The 16,652-nt window shown below is 47.2% G+C and overlaps 1 protein-coding gene across 3 annotated transcripts in view; it reads left to right on the forward strand.

Annotated features, from left to right (window-relative positions):
* Positions 1-12,181, forward strand: part of TFAP2B (transcription factor AP-2 beta) — a 29,302-nt gene extending 17,121 nt beyond the window's left edge. For all 3 annotated transcript variants that reach the window (XM_004468914.3, XM_004468915.3, XM_071218515.1), the window contains 4 exons: positions 409-628; positions 2,351-2,469; positions 4,599-4,740; positions 7,612-12,181. In XM_004468914.3, coding sequence (XP_004468971.1) covers positions 409-628; positions 2,351-2,469; positions 4,599-4,740; positions 7,612-7,912 — 782 coding nt within the window. In that variant the 3' untranslated portion in view covers positions 7,913-12,181. The remainder of the gene's footprint in view (positions 1-408; positions 629-2,350; positions 2,470-4,598; positions 4,741-7,611) is intronic.
* Positions 12,182-16,652: the final 4,471 nt, after the last annotated feature.

The following is a 16,652-nucleotide window of genomic DNA, read 5'->3' on the forward strand; positions in this document are numbered from 1 at the left end:
AGGTGACAGATGAGGAAACTAAGATTCAGAGAGGCTGAGTAAGGTGCCCAAGGTCACACAGCTAATACTTGATGGAATAGGATTTGTCCGTTTTCACAGCACAATTCAAGATCGGAGTTGCGTGTGTTCTTGATTTGTGAACTGTACGGGACGGGGCTGTGGCAAGCGACACTCACGTCTGCACTCATAAAGAATAAGTTTCCAGAACAGTGATGGCTTTTCCGCTCGTTTGTACACAGCGCTCTGAACGCACGACAGCCCCGGTGGAACAAACACTTCCTCCCCCAGCTTTCCCCTTGGCCCCTGTGCTGTGGCCTCGCCTCTGCGCACGTCCTCACACATTCTCTCAGCCGGTCACCAGGATCGAAACCCGGTCACCTTTATGGTATATTTTATTTTTTTCTCTAGTTCCAGTTCCTCCCAAATCTGTGACTTCTCTGATGATGAATAAAGATGGCTTCCTGGGAGGCATGTCCGTCAACACCGGCGAGGTATTTTGCTCGGTCCCGGGCCGCTTGTCCCTTCTCAGTTCAACTTCAAAATACAAAGTAACTGTGGGGGAAGTTCAGAGAAGACTCTCGCCCCCCGAATGTCTCAACGCGTCTCTCCTCGGCGGCGTCCTCAGAAGGTAAAAGACCCTCCCGCCAGCTTTTCTCGGGGGAAGCCGGAGGGAGGAGGGCTCTCGCTGAGCCCAGCGTGGAGGCCCACGCGGTTGCCTAGCAACTGGGCGACGGGCGCGCGAGGCACGCACTGCGCGCGCGGAGAGAGGCGGCCGCCCTGTGCTCGGGGCCGCGCGCGTCAAGGCTCCGGTCCGCCGACCCTCGCCCGCGGGCTCGCGACGCGCACGCGCAGCTTCGCCCTCCTAGCCCGGCCCGCTTTACATGCGTCGCGCTTCCTCCAGCCTCCCCCGACGCCTCAAGGGCTTTCCATTTCAACCATCCTTTGGTCGAGAGCCGCGTGTTAAGGTGGCGACCCAGGACAAATACATATACTCATGCAAAATAAAAGGTTCATGAAGCAACCCCTTTATACCTGCAATGCAGGCTAGTATTTCTCTATGGTAAGATAGTTTTTCAAATGCAATTGGTGAGCGGTGACGTTGGCCTCACAACCCCCTAATGCATTGTGCTCCGCAGTGTGAAAATCTCTGATCTAGATTGGTGACATCTTTCCTTTAATAACAACAGTACCAGCACCAATAATATCAATAATAGCATTTTAGAAGTATTAATAGTCATTCCTTGGGACCATTCAAGTGTTCCCCACTATTGGAAGAAGACAATCCATAGATTCCAGGTGGAAATTGGGAGAGGAGGTGGCTTCTTTCTCAAGATTTAAAGCTTCTCAATCCGTTCCCGTCAGCGCCTAAGCCTTTTGGCAGTATCCCTGATATGAAGATAACGTTGTAGGAGATGAACTTTACAAGTTAATCCATCCGGGTTTGGGGGTTGAAAGTCCCCTTCTTTCCTGACAGCAGCTATATTCTGGAAAAAGGTCGCAGTGACTATTTTGTTTCCTTTTTTCCTTATATTTTTGCCCAAGCCTTAGCACACACGAAAGGGCGTGACCCAGGGCTGTTCTCAGTTTGAATCCTCTTGCTTTGGTCTACTTTGGTTCAGTGTTCCAGTCCTATTGAGTCTTGGAGGGTGGAAGTTCCTTTGATTCATCACCCTGGGTACTAAGCAAATGTGTGTGGGGGGGGGGGGGAGGGGGAAGGAGGGGAGGGAGGGTGTACAACTTCCTGTGAGATTAAATGAGATAATCAATATAAAGTACTTATCACAGTGCCTGGCACATAATTTCGGAAAAGGTTAGTTTTATAGTTATTGTGATGATCATCATTAGTTTCATGTTTCCTCACCTTTTAACCCAAGTCCATTATATACAGACTCTTGACCCCTTCCTCTTGCAAAGCCCACCTGTTTAAGCAAATGCCTTCTCTCCCCTGAACCATAGACTTTTCGTTTTTTCAGCCAGGCTGTGCTTGCTCAGTTTTTGCTCACCACGCTGACTCCATGTCAAGGAAGGAACTTGTGTGTGTGTTTCTGCATGTGCTGCTTTTACCTTCTCTGAACCCACAACCTACACTCTAATTATTCTCACCTGGTATCATTTTTTACCCCTCAGGAGATAAAAAAAATAAAATGATTCATTTTTTTTTTCATGCTCTGTATTGCAGAAATTAAGCAAACCTCAGCAAACTATCAGCAAATAACCAAAAGGAAGGGGGGAAATGTGCTAACCTCAAGTTAAAACCTCTTCAAGCTCCACTGGGCTTTAGATTGCTAAGTCTAAACTTTGTTTCAGGAACACTTGAGGTTAATCAGAATGTTAATTCTTGCAATTTCAGAGCCAAATCGAAAAATGGGGGGAGATCTTTGCGAGAAAGGCTAGAAAAAATCGGTTTGAATTTACCCGCGGGCAGGCGCAAAGCGGCAAATGTCACGTTACTCACCTCCCTGGTGGAAGGTAAGCAAGACATGCGGCCATTTCATGAAGGGGCTAAGCGGAACTATCGGCTGAAGGCTGACATTTTACACGTTTCATGATTAACTGGAAATCATTGCGATTGTTGTGCCCTCATGAGTTGGATGTCAAGCGGCTGCTTGAGGGAGGTTCAAAGGTCCTTTTACTTAGAGGGAGCGAGCAGTTGTAGAGAGGCCAAGGGACTCTGTTAGGGTCCCTGTCCTCTGAAGAGTGCTCAGGTCCAGCCAAGGGTCATCTCTACCACTGCGTGTGGGACATAGCATCCAATGCACCCTCTGTATGAACTCGTGCAAGAGCCAATCACCCTGTAAACAACCATTCCGTCCCCAGATTTCACCTCTGTGTTGCAAGTATTAGAAAAATGCTGTCCACGTACGAAACTACTATTGCATTCATAACTCCTAATGGTTATGATAAAATTCATGCCACTCCCTGGATCCTATCTCCTGCTAATTACTTGGGTCTTACTATCATTTGAAATATAGCTTAATAAGGACAATGATACCTAGGAGAAAATTGGGGTGGTGGTTGGGAAGCATGGAGAGTCAGGTATGATCTTTAATGTGGATCCATCATTTGTGAATTAAAGGCCCTTAACTGTAATTAGCATGTTCTAATGTGCTCATCAGTTTCCCCGGTTGAGGTGATATTTATATAAGATTGTCTACACAGTCTAGAACAAGAGGATGTACAGTTGAATTTGTGGAATGGGGAAAGAGAAAAGAAATACAAACAGATGGTCCTAATGGAGGACGTTGTCGAATTTTCTCTATAGTAGTGTGTAGGTCTTTTTTTTTCTTCCACTTTTATGGATCTAATACTGTGACACGCCCGTGAGGAGCTGGTCTTTGGAGGAGGGGATCTTAGAATATTTAAGCAACAACCATAAACTCATCACAGTTATAAGGCTTGCACTTTGCCATCATTAAGGAAAAGTTGCCCGGTCCAAATCTACCCTCCAGGGACAGCAGTCACCGAATTTCCAGGCCAGACTTATTAATGGTTGACTCTCAGCCTGGGGGTTTCACTTTTTGCCCTTCAGGAATTTCTAATATCACAGTCCTCATTTTGAAAAGCATTCAAAGGTACTCTCGGCCCAAGATAGGCATTTGGGTCAAGAAGTGAGGAAAACTGGAAAACCCACGGAAATTCCAATATTTGCTTGGCAGTCTTCAGTTTTATGAATCATTGTAAGCACCATGCCTGAAGTCTTTTGTTGTGATTATGATAATGATGGTTAAAAGTTAGTCATGCTCCTTAAAAATAATGTAGCGATGGTATAATTCAACATATCTCTTTTTCATATTTAGGATCTTTCCTGGAGCCCTAGGGCTGTGGTTTAAAGGGTTATAATGTATTATTTAAAAGGGGCTTCCACATAAGCTGAGGAATCCCTCAAAATGCCTGTGCTTTCTATAGCTGCCATGTCATCTTTGTGTAGCAGAAAGTCCTTAAGTAGAGGAGAATGACAGGAACCTCTGAAGGGAAGAAATTTGAAACCTGCCTACTAGAAAAACTGACAAGGAGAATTATTTCATTGCTACACAAAAATACTTTGTATCCATACATCTTATGTGTGATTTCTTAGATGTATATGGACATATGTAAACATGGATTATATTAGTATATATTTGTTATTAATAAGAATTTTTCTAATAAAATTATAGGAGATTTAAGGTGACTTGCATTTTATTTAAAGCAGCAGGTGTAGCAGATGCTTTGAAAAGGGTGGCGGGGATCTGACTTGAATATGCTGCCAAATGTCTAGTTTCACCTGTAAGGTGGTTTCTGAACTTACGGGCCTACCGTTCCCTGAAAGCAAAGATTGGGGTGCAGACACCTTTAAACTATTCAGGGATCAGCTAGGTAGGATTTGACTGGAAAGAGGATTAGAGAGAAGCCAGGAAGAGGGGCAGCAGCCACGTTTGCCCCACTGACTTTAATTATGTTCTGAGAATCATTTCTTCTTTGAGCAAGTGTCTCACCTTTGCTTTTGTCCCTAACAGCCAGTCTCCTCTGTGAATGCTAATAGAGATGGGCAGGGTGGATCTCTTGCCCCGGGACGTTTAGGAGCTGGATGCTGACGATCTTGTTGGCTGCTATCTTTTCAGGGGAAGCTGTTCACTTAGCTCGGGATTTTGGGTACATTTGCGAAACGGAGTTTCCCGCCAAAGCTGTGTCTGAGTATCTGAACCGGCAGCACACAGACCCCAGCGACCTGCACTCCCGAAAGAATATGCTGCTGGCCACCAAGTGAGTGCCCCAGGCCCTCGGCCCTGCATCCCACCCTGCTGGGCCCACCCCTGGGAGGGGGCGGTGCAGACCTCCTTTGCGGTCAGAGAAGGGAATGGCGCTCAGTGCATTGTCTAGAGGTAGCTTCTGCAGGCTGTGGTGAGCTGGCCAGGAAGCTCTGGCGGCATCCCTGGGCCTTCTGAGTTGGTGGACTGGGGGGCTTGTGGCAGTTCCCTTCTTCCTTTCCAAGTTTCTGGGGGAAGCTGGCTTTACTAATTTGATTTACACATCTCTTCCAACACCCGGCCAAAGTCAGGCAGACTCTTTCCGGGTGGGTCCTTGTTCAGCTCTTCCTTGAATCCCTGGATGCATACTTCTGCCTGGGTTTCACATCTCTCTCTGTCATACGCACATGGTTATGTGTGCACGCTCAGAGTGTCTACGTGTCACCCACGTGTACCCATCTCTACCCATAGCTCTAATTACTACGCTTCTAACGTTGCTGTTTGTCATCTTCCACAGACTTGTAAAATTTACTGCAACTCCAGAGGGGAAAATAGTAAATCTCTTGCTAAATTTAGGTCTAGAGCTCATTTGAACTTTTACAGTGGGTTTTCTATTTATTTGATTTACTCCTGTCTTTGGCTACGGTGTCATATTATTGGTGTTTTATGGCCGGCTCAGGCCTGCAGTGGGCGGCGCTGGGTGCGCCCGCACGTTTCTCTCTCGCAGGCGCGGCCCAAACAGCGGCGCTCATTTATTTAGTGCTCGAGGACGCGGTTTGTTCCGTTGACAGCGTAATTTAAAGAAATATATGGAAGGCTGAAAAATCATTTGCTCAAATTTGTCCAGATGTTTTTGAGACGTGATTGGAATTTGATTGCCCCTTTCCGCAGGGTCAAAAAATATTAATGTCCCAGTACTTTAATTGCTTACAGACCCTGGTTTGGGCTTTGAAGATTTAAAATGTTTGATTCTAAGCATTTGTTCTCTCCAGTTCAGAATTTCCTTTTTGGCACTTTGGTAATGAGTACAAACTTACAGAAAGATTTTAACCTGTTCTCCCAATGATCAAAACCTGATACCCACCCTCTTTTGAGAAGGCTTTCCTCTGCTGTGCTAGTTAATAATAAAACAGATCTTTGTCAGTCGATTGACCCCTAGTGTCTGGTGGCTGGGGACCAATCTGTGCTTTATAGAATAGGAAGGGGGGAAATGGGGAGAGAGGGGCAGGACAACAATAGACTATATAAATCTGATAACAGGAATCCACAAATAACTTTGCCATTAGAGATGCTTATAACAGACGTGTCCCTCACTCCACCCATCTCGAAACCTTGGGACTTCTCTTAGGCCAGCACTTCTTAATCTGGGGTGAGTTTCAGAATCATCTGTGAAGCTTTTTCATAGTATCTTTGTGTGGGCACAGCCCCAAACCTCCTGAAACTGAGTCACAGAGAGTGGGGTTTTGGGGGTATTTGAACGCCACTCCTACCCCCATAACTCTACAGGTGATTCTGAGGTTTCCTCTGGCTATGAAATACCCTACTTAGGTCTGAATCAGTACCGTTTTCTTTCTAGATGCCAGGATGTATGCGTGTGTTTGGAATGGGGAAACAAGAGGGTAGAGAGAGGGTGTCTTTTAGTGTTCTCTGCCCAGAGCCTTAAAACCAACAATCTTTCAGCTGCTGGATGTAGGGAGGGAGGTATTTCCCATCAGGTTAGCCGTTGCCTCTCTCCAAAGTAGGCAGCACCCCAGGAGTGGATGCCCTGGGGTCCCTCGCGCCTGTCTTCAGGTGTAGGCCCTGTTAACCTTTGGCCAGGACAGATATCACCATGTGTCTGCTGGGTCATCCCATGGGGGCTGTAGGGCTAGAGTGGTATAGATTTGCTTTTCTCACTGCCCCTGTAAGCCAGGATGGAGGTAGGCGGACAGGAGAAGGCTGAGAAGGCTGTTCCCTTTGGGAGGCTCTATCTCTGCCCACTCGTAGAGCCAAGCCATTTGACCCTCAGGGCTAATACCCTCCCAACCTGGCCTATGTTATACATTTCTCAAATAGGCCTAATCCACAGTTGGGCATGCAGGATTTCTAAGGGTTGGAGATTCCTCTAAATGCCAGGTGCCTAGAGGAAATGAAAATCTTCAACAAATAAAAAGCCACCTTCCCCGGTATCTTCATTTAAACCATTGTGGGAATCCTTTTATATTGATAACAATCCTATTGTACAAAGATTTTTTCAGTAGCCAACACTTAAAAGAAAGAAAGAAAAAAGGAAGAAAACACCTCCCTCCCCAAATACTGCAGGTAAACAGATTTTTGCTTTGAATGGAATCAGCATCCTCTTCTGGAATAAACAGCTACTGCCCTGGGCCATGCAAGGCTCGAGCAATCTGCTCCTGTGCCCGGGACAGGCTTGTGGCCGAGGGGCCTAAATCTTTCAGGTTTTTTTTTTTTTTTTTTTGCATCTGATCACCAAGAGGTTGGAGAGGCACGAGAGTGGAGGGGGAAGGGGCTTTTAAAAAGAAATGTCAGAGCTCAAAAATATTAAATATTCAAAATCAAACGCCAAAGCCTGGAGGATTTCCCAAAGCAGAGTCTGTGCAGGGGGAATGGAGCGAAAAAGACTGGCGGGAAGGGGTTGGGGAAGAAGTTTGTGGTGGTGGTGTTGGGGAGGGGTTGGTTGCTTTGCCTCCCCACCCCCACTTTCTTTCCAATCCCAGCTGCTGGGGAAAGGAGAGGGATGGGAAAGGAAACCGAGCAGAATTGTCCCTCTTAGTCTTGGCTCTTCGATGACCGGGCGCCTCTCTGGGTTTGTGTGAGCGTCTTCGTTCTAATGCCAGTGACAGCGACACTGAGGGTGATTTTCTGTTGTGCCCCTACCCCTTTCTAGGCAACTTTGTAAAGAATTCACAGATCTGCTGGCGCAGGACCGGACGCCGATCGGCAACAGCCGGCCCAGCCCCATCCTGGAGCCGGGAATCCAGAGCTGCCTCACGCACTTCAGCCTCATCACGCACGGCTTCGGCGCCCCAGCCATTTGTGCCGCGCTCACGGCCCTGCAGAACTATCTCACCGAGGCGCTCAAAGGCATGGACAAGATGTTCTTGAACAACACCACCACTAACAGGCACACGTCTGGGGAAGGCCCAGGTAGTAAAACTGGCGACAAGGAGGAGAAACACAGGAAATGAAAAATTAAAAAAAAAAAAAAAAAAAAAGGAAAAATGTTTTAAATACAAAAAGAAAACAAAAAAATTTAATTTTAGCTTTAAAATATTGGATTGGCTTTGGAAGAATTATATTAGGTAGACTACTCACACAAACAAAATTTTTAAAAAAGAAAGCTAAATATCTTTAAAAAAAAAAACGGAGGCGTACAACGGAGCAACAATATCGTTTCTCAGTGTCTATTTCAAGATACACTTGGAGACAACCGCCTGGATTTTCCACTTCGGTTCTTTAGAAATTAGTAATACTGATAATAAAAGAAAACCATGATTTTTCCCCCCCTTTGGAAAATAAACATAAGACTAAACATGAGAAAACACTAACTTATTGGAAGAAAATCGGAGAAACATTGTTGGTGTCAGTGCTTTGAGAGCTGGTTGACTGAGACGCACGAACTTTTTAATTTTTAATATTTTTTTTAGGAAACTTTCTCGCAGTCCCCTCTCGGCCACCCCACCTCACCCCTCTCCCAGACACCGTTTTCTACATTGCCCTCTCTTCCTCACGCTGTTACGGGAAACTTCCGGGATGAAATGAGTGTGGTTAGACACCTCTGCATTGTGTTTCGGTCCCCTCGGTCCCCCCGCCCGCCCAGCCCTGCGTTCTTAACTCACCGGTGCCCCGTTCCCTGGCCATTTGAATGCTTAGGGATGGGGAGGGCGGGCGGGGCGGGAGGCCCGCAGAGATGCGGGCGATGCCTTCAACTTTTGGTGCCGGCGGAGCAGGGGCTTTCGCGGCTGAGGAAAATCCGGACCAATAAGTTGATTCAGACTTGTCATCAGTTCGTTTCTGAAATGTTACTAGTTCCCAGCCTTGCCAGCATCTGCATATAGAGAAACTTGCATTTGTTGTAATATTTGTGTCATCTACCAATTTAAAGAACTATAGTAAAAAACCAAACACACACAAAATATGAATACGTTGATTAGTATGTAATTCCTTCGGAGGGGTATGTACCATTTCATTCTCTTCTGTTTTCCAAAGCTTTGCCCGCATGGTTTATGAGCTTCTTCAAAGAGGACTTGGGCTTCCTACACAATCCATAAGGTACAGAGAAAAAAAATTCCGATCCCCTTTTAATCAAAGCCTGTGTGTCAGAATTCTGCAGGTGCACTTCTTTAAAGAAGCTCAAGGGGAATAATTTAGAAAGTGGCCAATATGAGATGGAAGCAGCTTTGAATCTAGTTGCTAACAGATACCTCAACACTTGAATTCCGAGTGGGGAGCTGGCCTCCCAAATGAATTTTGGGGGAAAGAGTAAGGGTTCTTGGAGCTCAATATACTAACAATATTGTCCTGCCTTTAAAATAGATTCAATTTCCCTGGGCTTTTTGGCGCTTGCTGTTTTAACAGAAAGAAGCTGCTTTGGGAGTGGGAGTGGGGAGGAGGGGGCGCAAGCTGCCATGTTTCTGCAATAATTGCTTTCTTACAAGATGCTTTATGAATGAGGCATTTTTCCCTCGCAGACGTGCACTTGTTTTGGCATATAATGGTAAAATAATGCAAACTGAAAGGAGATGTATTTTAGCTTTGAATTTTCCCGTCTGGATACACTGGGACTATTCCCAGTGGATAGTTTCATACGTTTAATATCTCTCATTTCTGGCAGCCTAACTCCTTTCTCGGGCTCCATTGGAGTGTTAACATGAAATAAGATCTGGAGCCCATTCCTCTGTCCCCCCAAAGCAATGAGAACTCCCTAGGGGTATGGGCGAGGGTGATGAGAGAGGTCTCTAGGCTGAGTGGTAGATACACGCACCTCTTTAAACAAAGTAGACTGTTAGGATCTTAGAATCTTTGTAACGTGCCCTGAAGATAAAGATCCAGACATTCTGCAGGATTTACAGTTAGGACCCCCTCAGACCAAGCCAATCTACCCTTGGGGGTTGGGTTGGGGCTTAGGAGCCTGCCGAGTTCATGCGCAGACTTTTTGGGCATTTTGAGTGTGTGTGTGTGTGTCAGTGGGTGTTGGGAGCTTGTTTCAGACGACCAGGCAGGCCCAAGTCCAGGTTAAGGGGATAACACACCCTGTCCTCGACTTCCTAGATCCATAAGGCCCAGACTTGTGAAGAGGTGTGCAAAGACAGGGCACTGGACATTACGGAGAGGTTAGACATGCCATCTCTCCCCAGCTCAGAAGCCTGGACCTTTGTCCTAGGGCCTGGCTCTTGCGTTAGATGTATTCTGGTGGCACAAGGCCAGGAGAAACCACACTGAAAACCGTCGTCTCCTTTCCTTGCAGGGCAACGCGCCCCACGCGTGTGACGTGCGAGAGGCGTGATGGATGCGCCTTGCTCTAGCTGTGCAGGTCCTGAGAGCGCGTGGGCCACTCGGGCCCAGTCGTGTTGAGGACATAAAATCAGCCGCTGGAGGGGCCGCTGGCGGCGCGGGTCGTTCCCGTTCTCGGTCCCACCCCAAGGGCTAAGGCGACCGAGAAAGCCCCATGCTCCAGTAGGTAACAGGGCGGTGCCCTGCAGGCTGCAGGCGGGACGAGTCCCAGAGCTGCCTAAGGCCCTTTGCCACCAGCGGCCACCCCAGGTGTCTGCTCCCGGAGCGCGGCCTGGAGATGTCCAGGGTATCGGAAGCTTCCCTGCCTCCGCCAGGACGGAAACTTTCTCCACCCTCAGGCTCCTCAAGGCAGGTGATGGGATGAAAATTCTCTTGCTTGGTTGGCTATGCAGGCCTCCTTCGTCGCCCTCCGCCCTCATTCCTGCGTTCCTTTAGCACCCCAGCTAGAAAAAGCCTCCCTATGACCACTCCTCGGTGGGAGAAAGCCCAGGTCCCGCCCTCCCTTGCATCTTTCATGCAGGACCCTCATCCCATCCCACCCCAATTTCCTTAGCTAGGCCGGCTGTGCTTATCTGATAATTGAGTTATTAAAAGATTTGGTTTCCTTGGGCCCATAAATCAATAAACAGTAGGATTAACGTGATAGTTTGCCTTTTAAATCAAGGAAAACGTTTAAGGCAAGTCCTTTTTAGCTTTGTTTTCAGACCAAACAGGTGGGTAGTAGATCTGCACGCCACCCCCCCCCACCCCTGCACTTTGTAGACATGTAAGTCATACTGCGCGCCCTGCCCAATTCCCCCCACCCCCACCCCATATATGCTCAGTCCCAAACCAGAATAGCTAAAGATAGAGAGAAGGAATCTGGATGTGGCAGCTCTGCTCTCAAGTTTTCCACTTTGGAAGTTCCTTTGGAGGTTCCAAATGCTTCCTGACCATTCTCTGCCCAACCCTGCCACCCCATATATTTATTGTGGGTCTCGGGAGCAAGGAAAGGACTGGTCTGGGTGAGGATTCCCGCATGGAAGGGATCTTTAACTTCTCTTCCTAACTGGGAAGGTAACCTTCTTTCCCCCACCAATCATCTTGCATTTTCTTTCCTTCTCTCTGGCTTCCACATCCTTAGCTTTCTTCATCCCCACGTAAAGAACCGAAGAGGCTTTCAAAGACCTGGCAGTTTTATTTTCTTTGGCCAAGGAAAGAGCTTTCTCTCAAGCAATTATTTCGTATCCTGTGAAAACATTGGCCAAATGGAAAACCTGAAACCCCAAACTTATCTACACACTGTTCCTCCAGTACAAAGCCTTACTTAAAAGGGCAACACGTTCCTATTTAGAATGTTTATAGAGAATTTGTCAGCACATCAGATATCCTGTGTGTGTAATACATTATGTGGAAAGGAAATAACCTTAAACCATCTGATGTTGCCTCAAGAACCCCAAAGCTTTCCCCCTCCCCTGCTGATGTATGCTAATCTATTGGGGTGAAAAAAGAAGAAATATCAAAATTTATTTTGTTTTCTTTTAAAAAGTGGAATGAACATTCTCTTTAAATGCCAAAATCGACTCCTCTTTTGAGTTGGTCTCTCATTCACTCACAATGTTTTTGCCACACAATCGAGAAATATCAATCTATTGGCTCTTCACAAGAAGAGCTCTGGAGGGTATCCATGTTAAGTTTGTATATATTTATTTATGCTTAATTTAATGGGAATGTGTAAATATGGCGAGCAAGTAGTTTGGGATTATTTATCTGTGAATCTATACCTCTGTGAATGGGTGGTTAAAGAAAAAAAACAAAAAACAAAAAACAACCGCTTGACCCTAGGTAGAATCCTATTTGAATTTTTCTGTTCTTTATAGACAAGCTGTTATGGTAATGGGTAGAAATTGATTTATTGTCCAGTGTTGATCTGATTTACATAAATAAAAAGATTGTTGTGTTTTTGTTGTGTTTTCATCTTTAGTTTCTTGAATATGATATTGTTTAATTTTACAGACAGGAAAAAGGTATAGCCAAGACAATGCCCAACCCTCCCACTCCCTGAAACACATGCCGATCTTTTCGTTACAACAGAAATACAATAAATTTTGATTCTTAGGAAAATGGGCACTTTTGTTCTCACTAGGAGGTGTTTTCAATTTTTTAAATTCAAAATTGACTCTCTTCTCTCCTATTTCTAGCCAGATTTGCAATAAAAGCTCATGTTAATGGCATCTTTTGGTTTATTTTGCCCTTTAGGTAATGAGGCGTCGAGTTCACTTTTCAGGTAACAAAAAGACAGGTTGTGGGGTCAAGCCAAAGATGATGTTTCACCCTCCTCTCCAGTGGGGTGGCATTCGAGGTTGTTTTCCTGAAGGAGATGGCCCAGAAGAGATGCCCTTGGGACTGGATGTGGGCTACTGCACACTATACCTGGGGGCCCGGCCAGAGAGGGGGGCGGTTAACTGGCGCATTTCCCCATTGAACCCAAACCTGACCTCATCACCAGACTCTCCATAAACAAAGGAGAAGGAAACAGAGGAGGTTTTAACTCATCCTGAGGAGTTAGTGTCTTAGGAGGTTGGCTTTTACCTTAGCCAGAGGCTGCATAGGAAAGGCAGAGCTTTTCTCACTTGGGTTAATGGGCTGTGGCCCAGCCCTCAAAGGGTGCAGTGATCAAATATCTCAATCTGTATTCCATCCCAGGTTTGGGCAGCATCCCTGAGGCCAGGAAAGCAAAGTCATCCAAATTGTTACAGAGTTTGGGCAAGTTGGGGATTCTCTTTGGGCTTTAGGGTCTTTATCTGTAAACTGTGGGTCTCCTATGGTCCTTTCCAATGTCACCAATGCCTAGCTTAATTATTAAACAAACAGAAACAGAAACATATATATGCATCTAAGGAGAATTAGTAATGTTAAATCTTGATAAGCCCAGCTCATTTGAGAATGCTTAGCATATAGTTGGTGCTCAGTCAATTAATGATATGCCTCCCATATCCATTTTCTGCCTTTCAGGAGAATTATTCCCAGTTGGAATTCCCCATAAAGAAAGGCAGACAGGACAGCAGTATCTACTTGATGTGAGATTTCCCCCATGTAGGCTTCTTCAATTAATTTACAAAAGGGCATGTGTGTGATTATGGCTTGAACTACAAATGACCGAATCAAAGGAAAACCAAAAACAGAAAGAAAAGAAAAAAAAGAGGAGGAGGAGGTGCGGGAGGGGAAGGGATGGAAGTGGAAGGAAGCAAGGAAACAAAGCAAAACAAGGGAAGGGTGAATTTTGAAGGCATGTGATCTATTTAGCTAGAAAAAAACTAAGGCATATGCCTTAGTCTCCAGCTTCATTGTGCTACACTGACTTTCCTTTTCGTTTGCTTTGCAGAGTGAATGATTGGTTTTCACTGGGATTATACCAAGGGGGTGGGGGATAATTTCCAAATTCCATGGTAGGTTTTACTATGGGTCAGCCCCAGCCCTGGAGAAACAGACCTGCAACCTGTTACTCAGAGGTAAGCTCCAGACTGGCTGGCCTAACAAAATGGCCCTGGGCTGCTTGTCACAACACCCCCGCCCTCTTTACTGCCTTATTAGACAGGGGAGGGAGAAGAGCTGAAGCTGGAACCTCGAGGTGTCGACTCTATCACCAACCCAGAGAGGGGTCCCTAGGTCACCCTGGGGGAAGAGTCGCTGCTGCCTGACTGCCAGGAGGCTGCCAGGCCTGGTGTGCGCCTTATGGTGCCCCAGAAACACACGCCTGCTTGCTCGAATTAGCGAGTTAAGGGTCCTAATTAAGAATAACACCAGGAGGAAGACACTACACTTTAAAAAATGAGGCCATAAGAGCAAGTGTAGCTTGCACCTGCTTCCCATGTACAGGTCTCAGGTTCAATTCTCGGTACTTCTTTAAAAAAAAAAAAAAAAGACCACATTCTTCACCTAACTGCAGCTCCTGAGAGCTGAGAGCTCAGGCCACTGGGTCCAGTCATTTGCAAGTAATAGCCCCATGGGTCGCTCCTCAGGAAACCCGGGCAGGGCGCAAGAGCTTGGAGCTATAGAAAGTTGCTAGTCTGGAGAGTCCTGTCCCTCTGCAGCGCACACTCGGGTTCCCCGCGCACGCTGCCTTCGTCGCTTGGACTTCTAGGGCGGTTGTCTGTCATGATGAAGCCTCAGAAATTAAACTTGCAGCTCACAAGTCCATTAATTTTAGCTTCCCATTAATCTATTTATAAGTGAGCCAGCGCTGGCTCTATAAATACAGTCCTATAAAATTGAACTCCTTCCCATAAATCTTCCCAGTTGTGTATTTACATGTATTGCCTTAGCCCTCTAACGAGCCTCATTTAAACTCGGGGAAGACCCGAACAGACACAAGCCGCGAGGGCGCGTGCTCACCCCTCCCCGCACTCCTCGCTGGAATCGCGGCCTGCTGGGGGAAGGAAGGAACTACGCTGGGGCGAAGGGTGTGGGCCGAAAATGGAGGGCGAAGACACATTTTTCCTTCTTGACTTTGCTTCCTTGTTTCTATCCAAACTCTCACTCTCCATATTTCCCATCACAAGCTCCACATTGATTTATACGGTCATAAACAGCATTCTTGCCACAGTAGCTTCTCTCATAGCTTGGGGTGAGCTCCTTTTTCACTTCCCTGCACGGCACTACTTTTAAATCAGGCCTCATAAATAACCCCAACGGCTTCCTCAAGACGAGGTCAGGCGTATGTCTCCACCGAGCCACTTTCTTCGCTAGGGTCCCTCCTACCCCCTCCCTCGGTTCGCGCACTCCCATCGCCTTTCCCCCAGGTTTCTAGAACGCAGTCGCCGACAGCAATTTGCAGACTGTGCACAGTGATGCTCAGTGATCACTCAGTGATGCTCAGAGCCCGGGCACGGGGCCCGTGTGCGCACACCCTACGTCTGTGCTGTCCCAGCCTGCGCGCTACGGACGCACACAGCGCCGGCTGCCCGCTCCCGGGCGCGCTCTCGAGGCGGCCAGGCCGGCCCTGCAGGAGCGCGCGCGCGCGGACGCCCACGCACGCGCACACAAGCCCGCCCACGTGCCGCTGCGCCCCTGGGCGGAAGCCCAGCCCCAGCGATTGTCTGCAGCGCGCCCTGCCCGGGCGGGTTTTTGATAAGCGCTTTCGGGATGCAGGTCCTGTTTGCGGTGTGGGCAGCTTTTTTTTTTTTTCAAAAGCTGTTTCTGCTCAGATTGAGGGAGCAGTTTTGATACACAAATTCAACACGTTCTACGCCGATCACGATCTACTAAGGTCAGGCGGCGATTTTGCGCCCACATGTTGGAAACATTGGTTCCCACCCATCATACTCTTTTACTCTTCTCCCCGAAATGCTGCAGCTTTCTGGAGCTGACTCGGGAAAGAGGCGTTCAGGCCCAAGTCGGGGTCATACTTGGTGCCGGGGAAGGCCTCTGCATAAAAATGCTATTTAATTTTTTTTTTTTTTTAGGCAGCATAATGGCCAATGGACTTAGCAAAGCGTGACTTGCCCAGGCTGTACTGAGGGCAGCTCCGGCAGTCATCTGTGACTCGGCCCGTTAACGTCCCGAACGTGCCGGTTCGCGGAGATCTCTGCAAGCGTTTCAAGGATGTAGTGGCCGTCAGATGTCATTAGCCACCGCTGTTCACCGGGCCGTTTGCATGACTGGGAGGAAGGCATGGCCAGGGCACATGTGCGTGGAATATTGACCCGACCTGTGCAGACATTTATCACATGGCCCGAGAAAGGAGGAAAGAAGCTGGCACATGAGCAGTGGGGTAAAGAGACATGGAAAGGGGAGAAAAGAAGCTTCTCTGGGACTGGGAAGCACGCAGGTCTTCTTCCAGGCCAGAAATTCGGACCTAAATCTGAAGGGTCTATCAAGTAGACTGGGTTGGGGGACAGAGTTGAGCAAATGAGTTTCAGCCCTTACGGTGTTGAACCGTCGGGTTCTGAGCGCTGGAACCAGTAGTCCAGATGCGCACTTAGAGGCCAGGCAGCTCTTCGCGAGGGCTTAGAGCAGGAGTACCTTATTACATGAAAAGGTTGCTCGGTGGCTGTTCGTGGGTAAGAAGAGGGTGACCGGTAATCTGAGTTTCTAAGGAAATGGGGTTTTAGATAGCTTCTACCCAGCTGTGGATTTTCCTGCTAAGCGGTCGGCTGTTCTAGGTTTGGAAAGGGGAGGGGAGCGGTTGTTCAAAATAGTTGAGAAAATCCCAGTTAATACAAATGAAACAAGTATAAAACCTAACACTTAAGCATTTCGTTAGCTAGCCATCACTGAAAAATGCCAGTGTTAACTTCCAGATCAAAATATAAATCCTGGACCGGGATGAATTTTATGTTATTCTCCCTGATAAATAACTCTACCAGTGACTAGGTGAGAGACCCCTTTTGGGTTTGCAGTTGGGGCTGTTTATGCATGCACCCACACAATACA

This window comes from Dasypus novemcinctus, chromosome 11, assembly GCF_030445035.2.
Source record: "Dasypus novemcinctus isolate mDasNov1 chromosome 11, mDasNov1.1.hap2, whole genome shotgun sequence".
In the NCBI taxonomy this organism is placed as follows: Eukaryota; Metazoa; Chordata; class Mammalia; order Cingulata; family Dasypodidae; genus Dasypus; species Dasypus novemcinctus.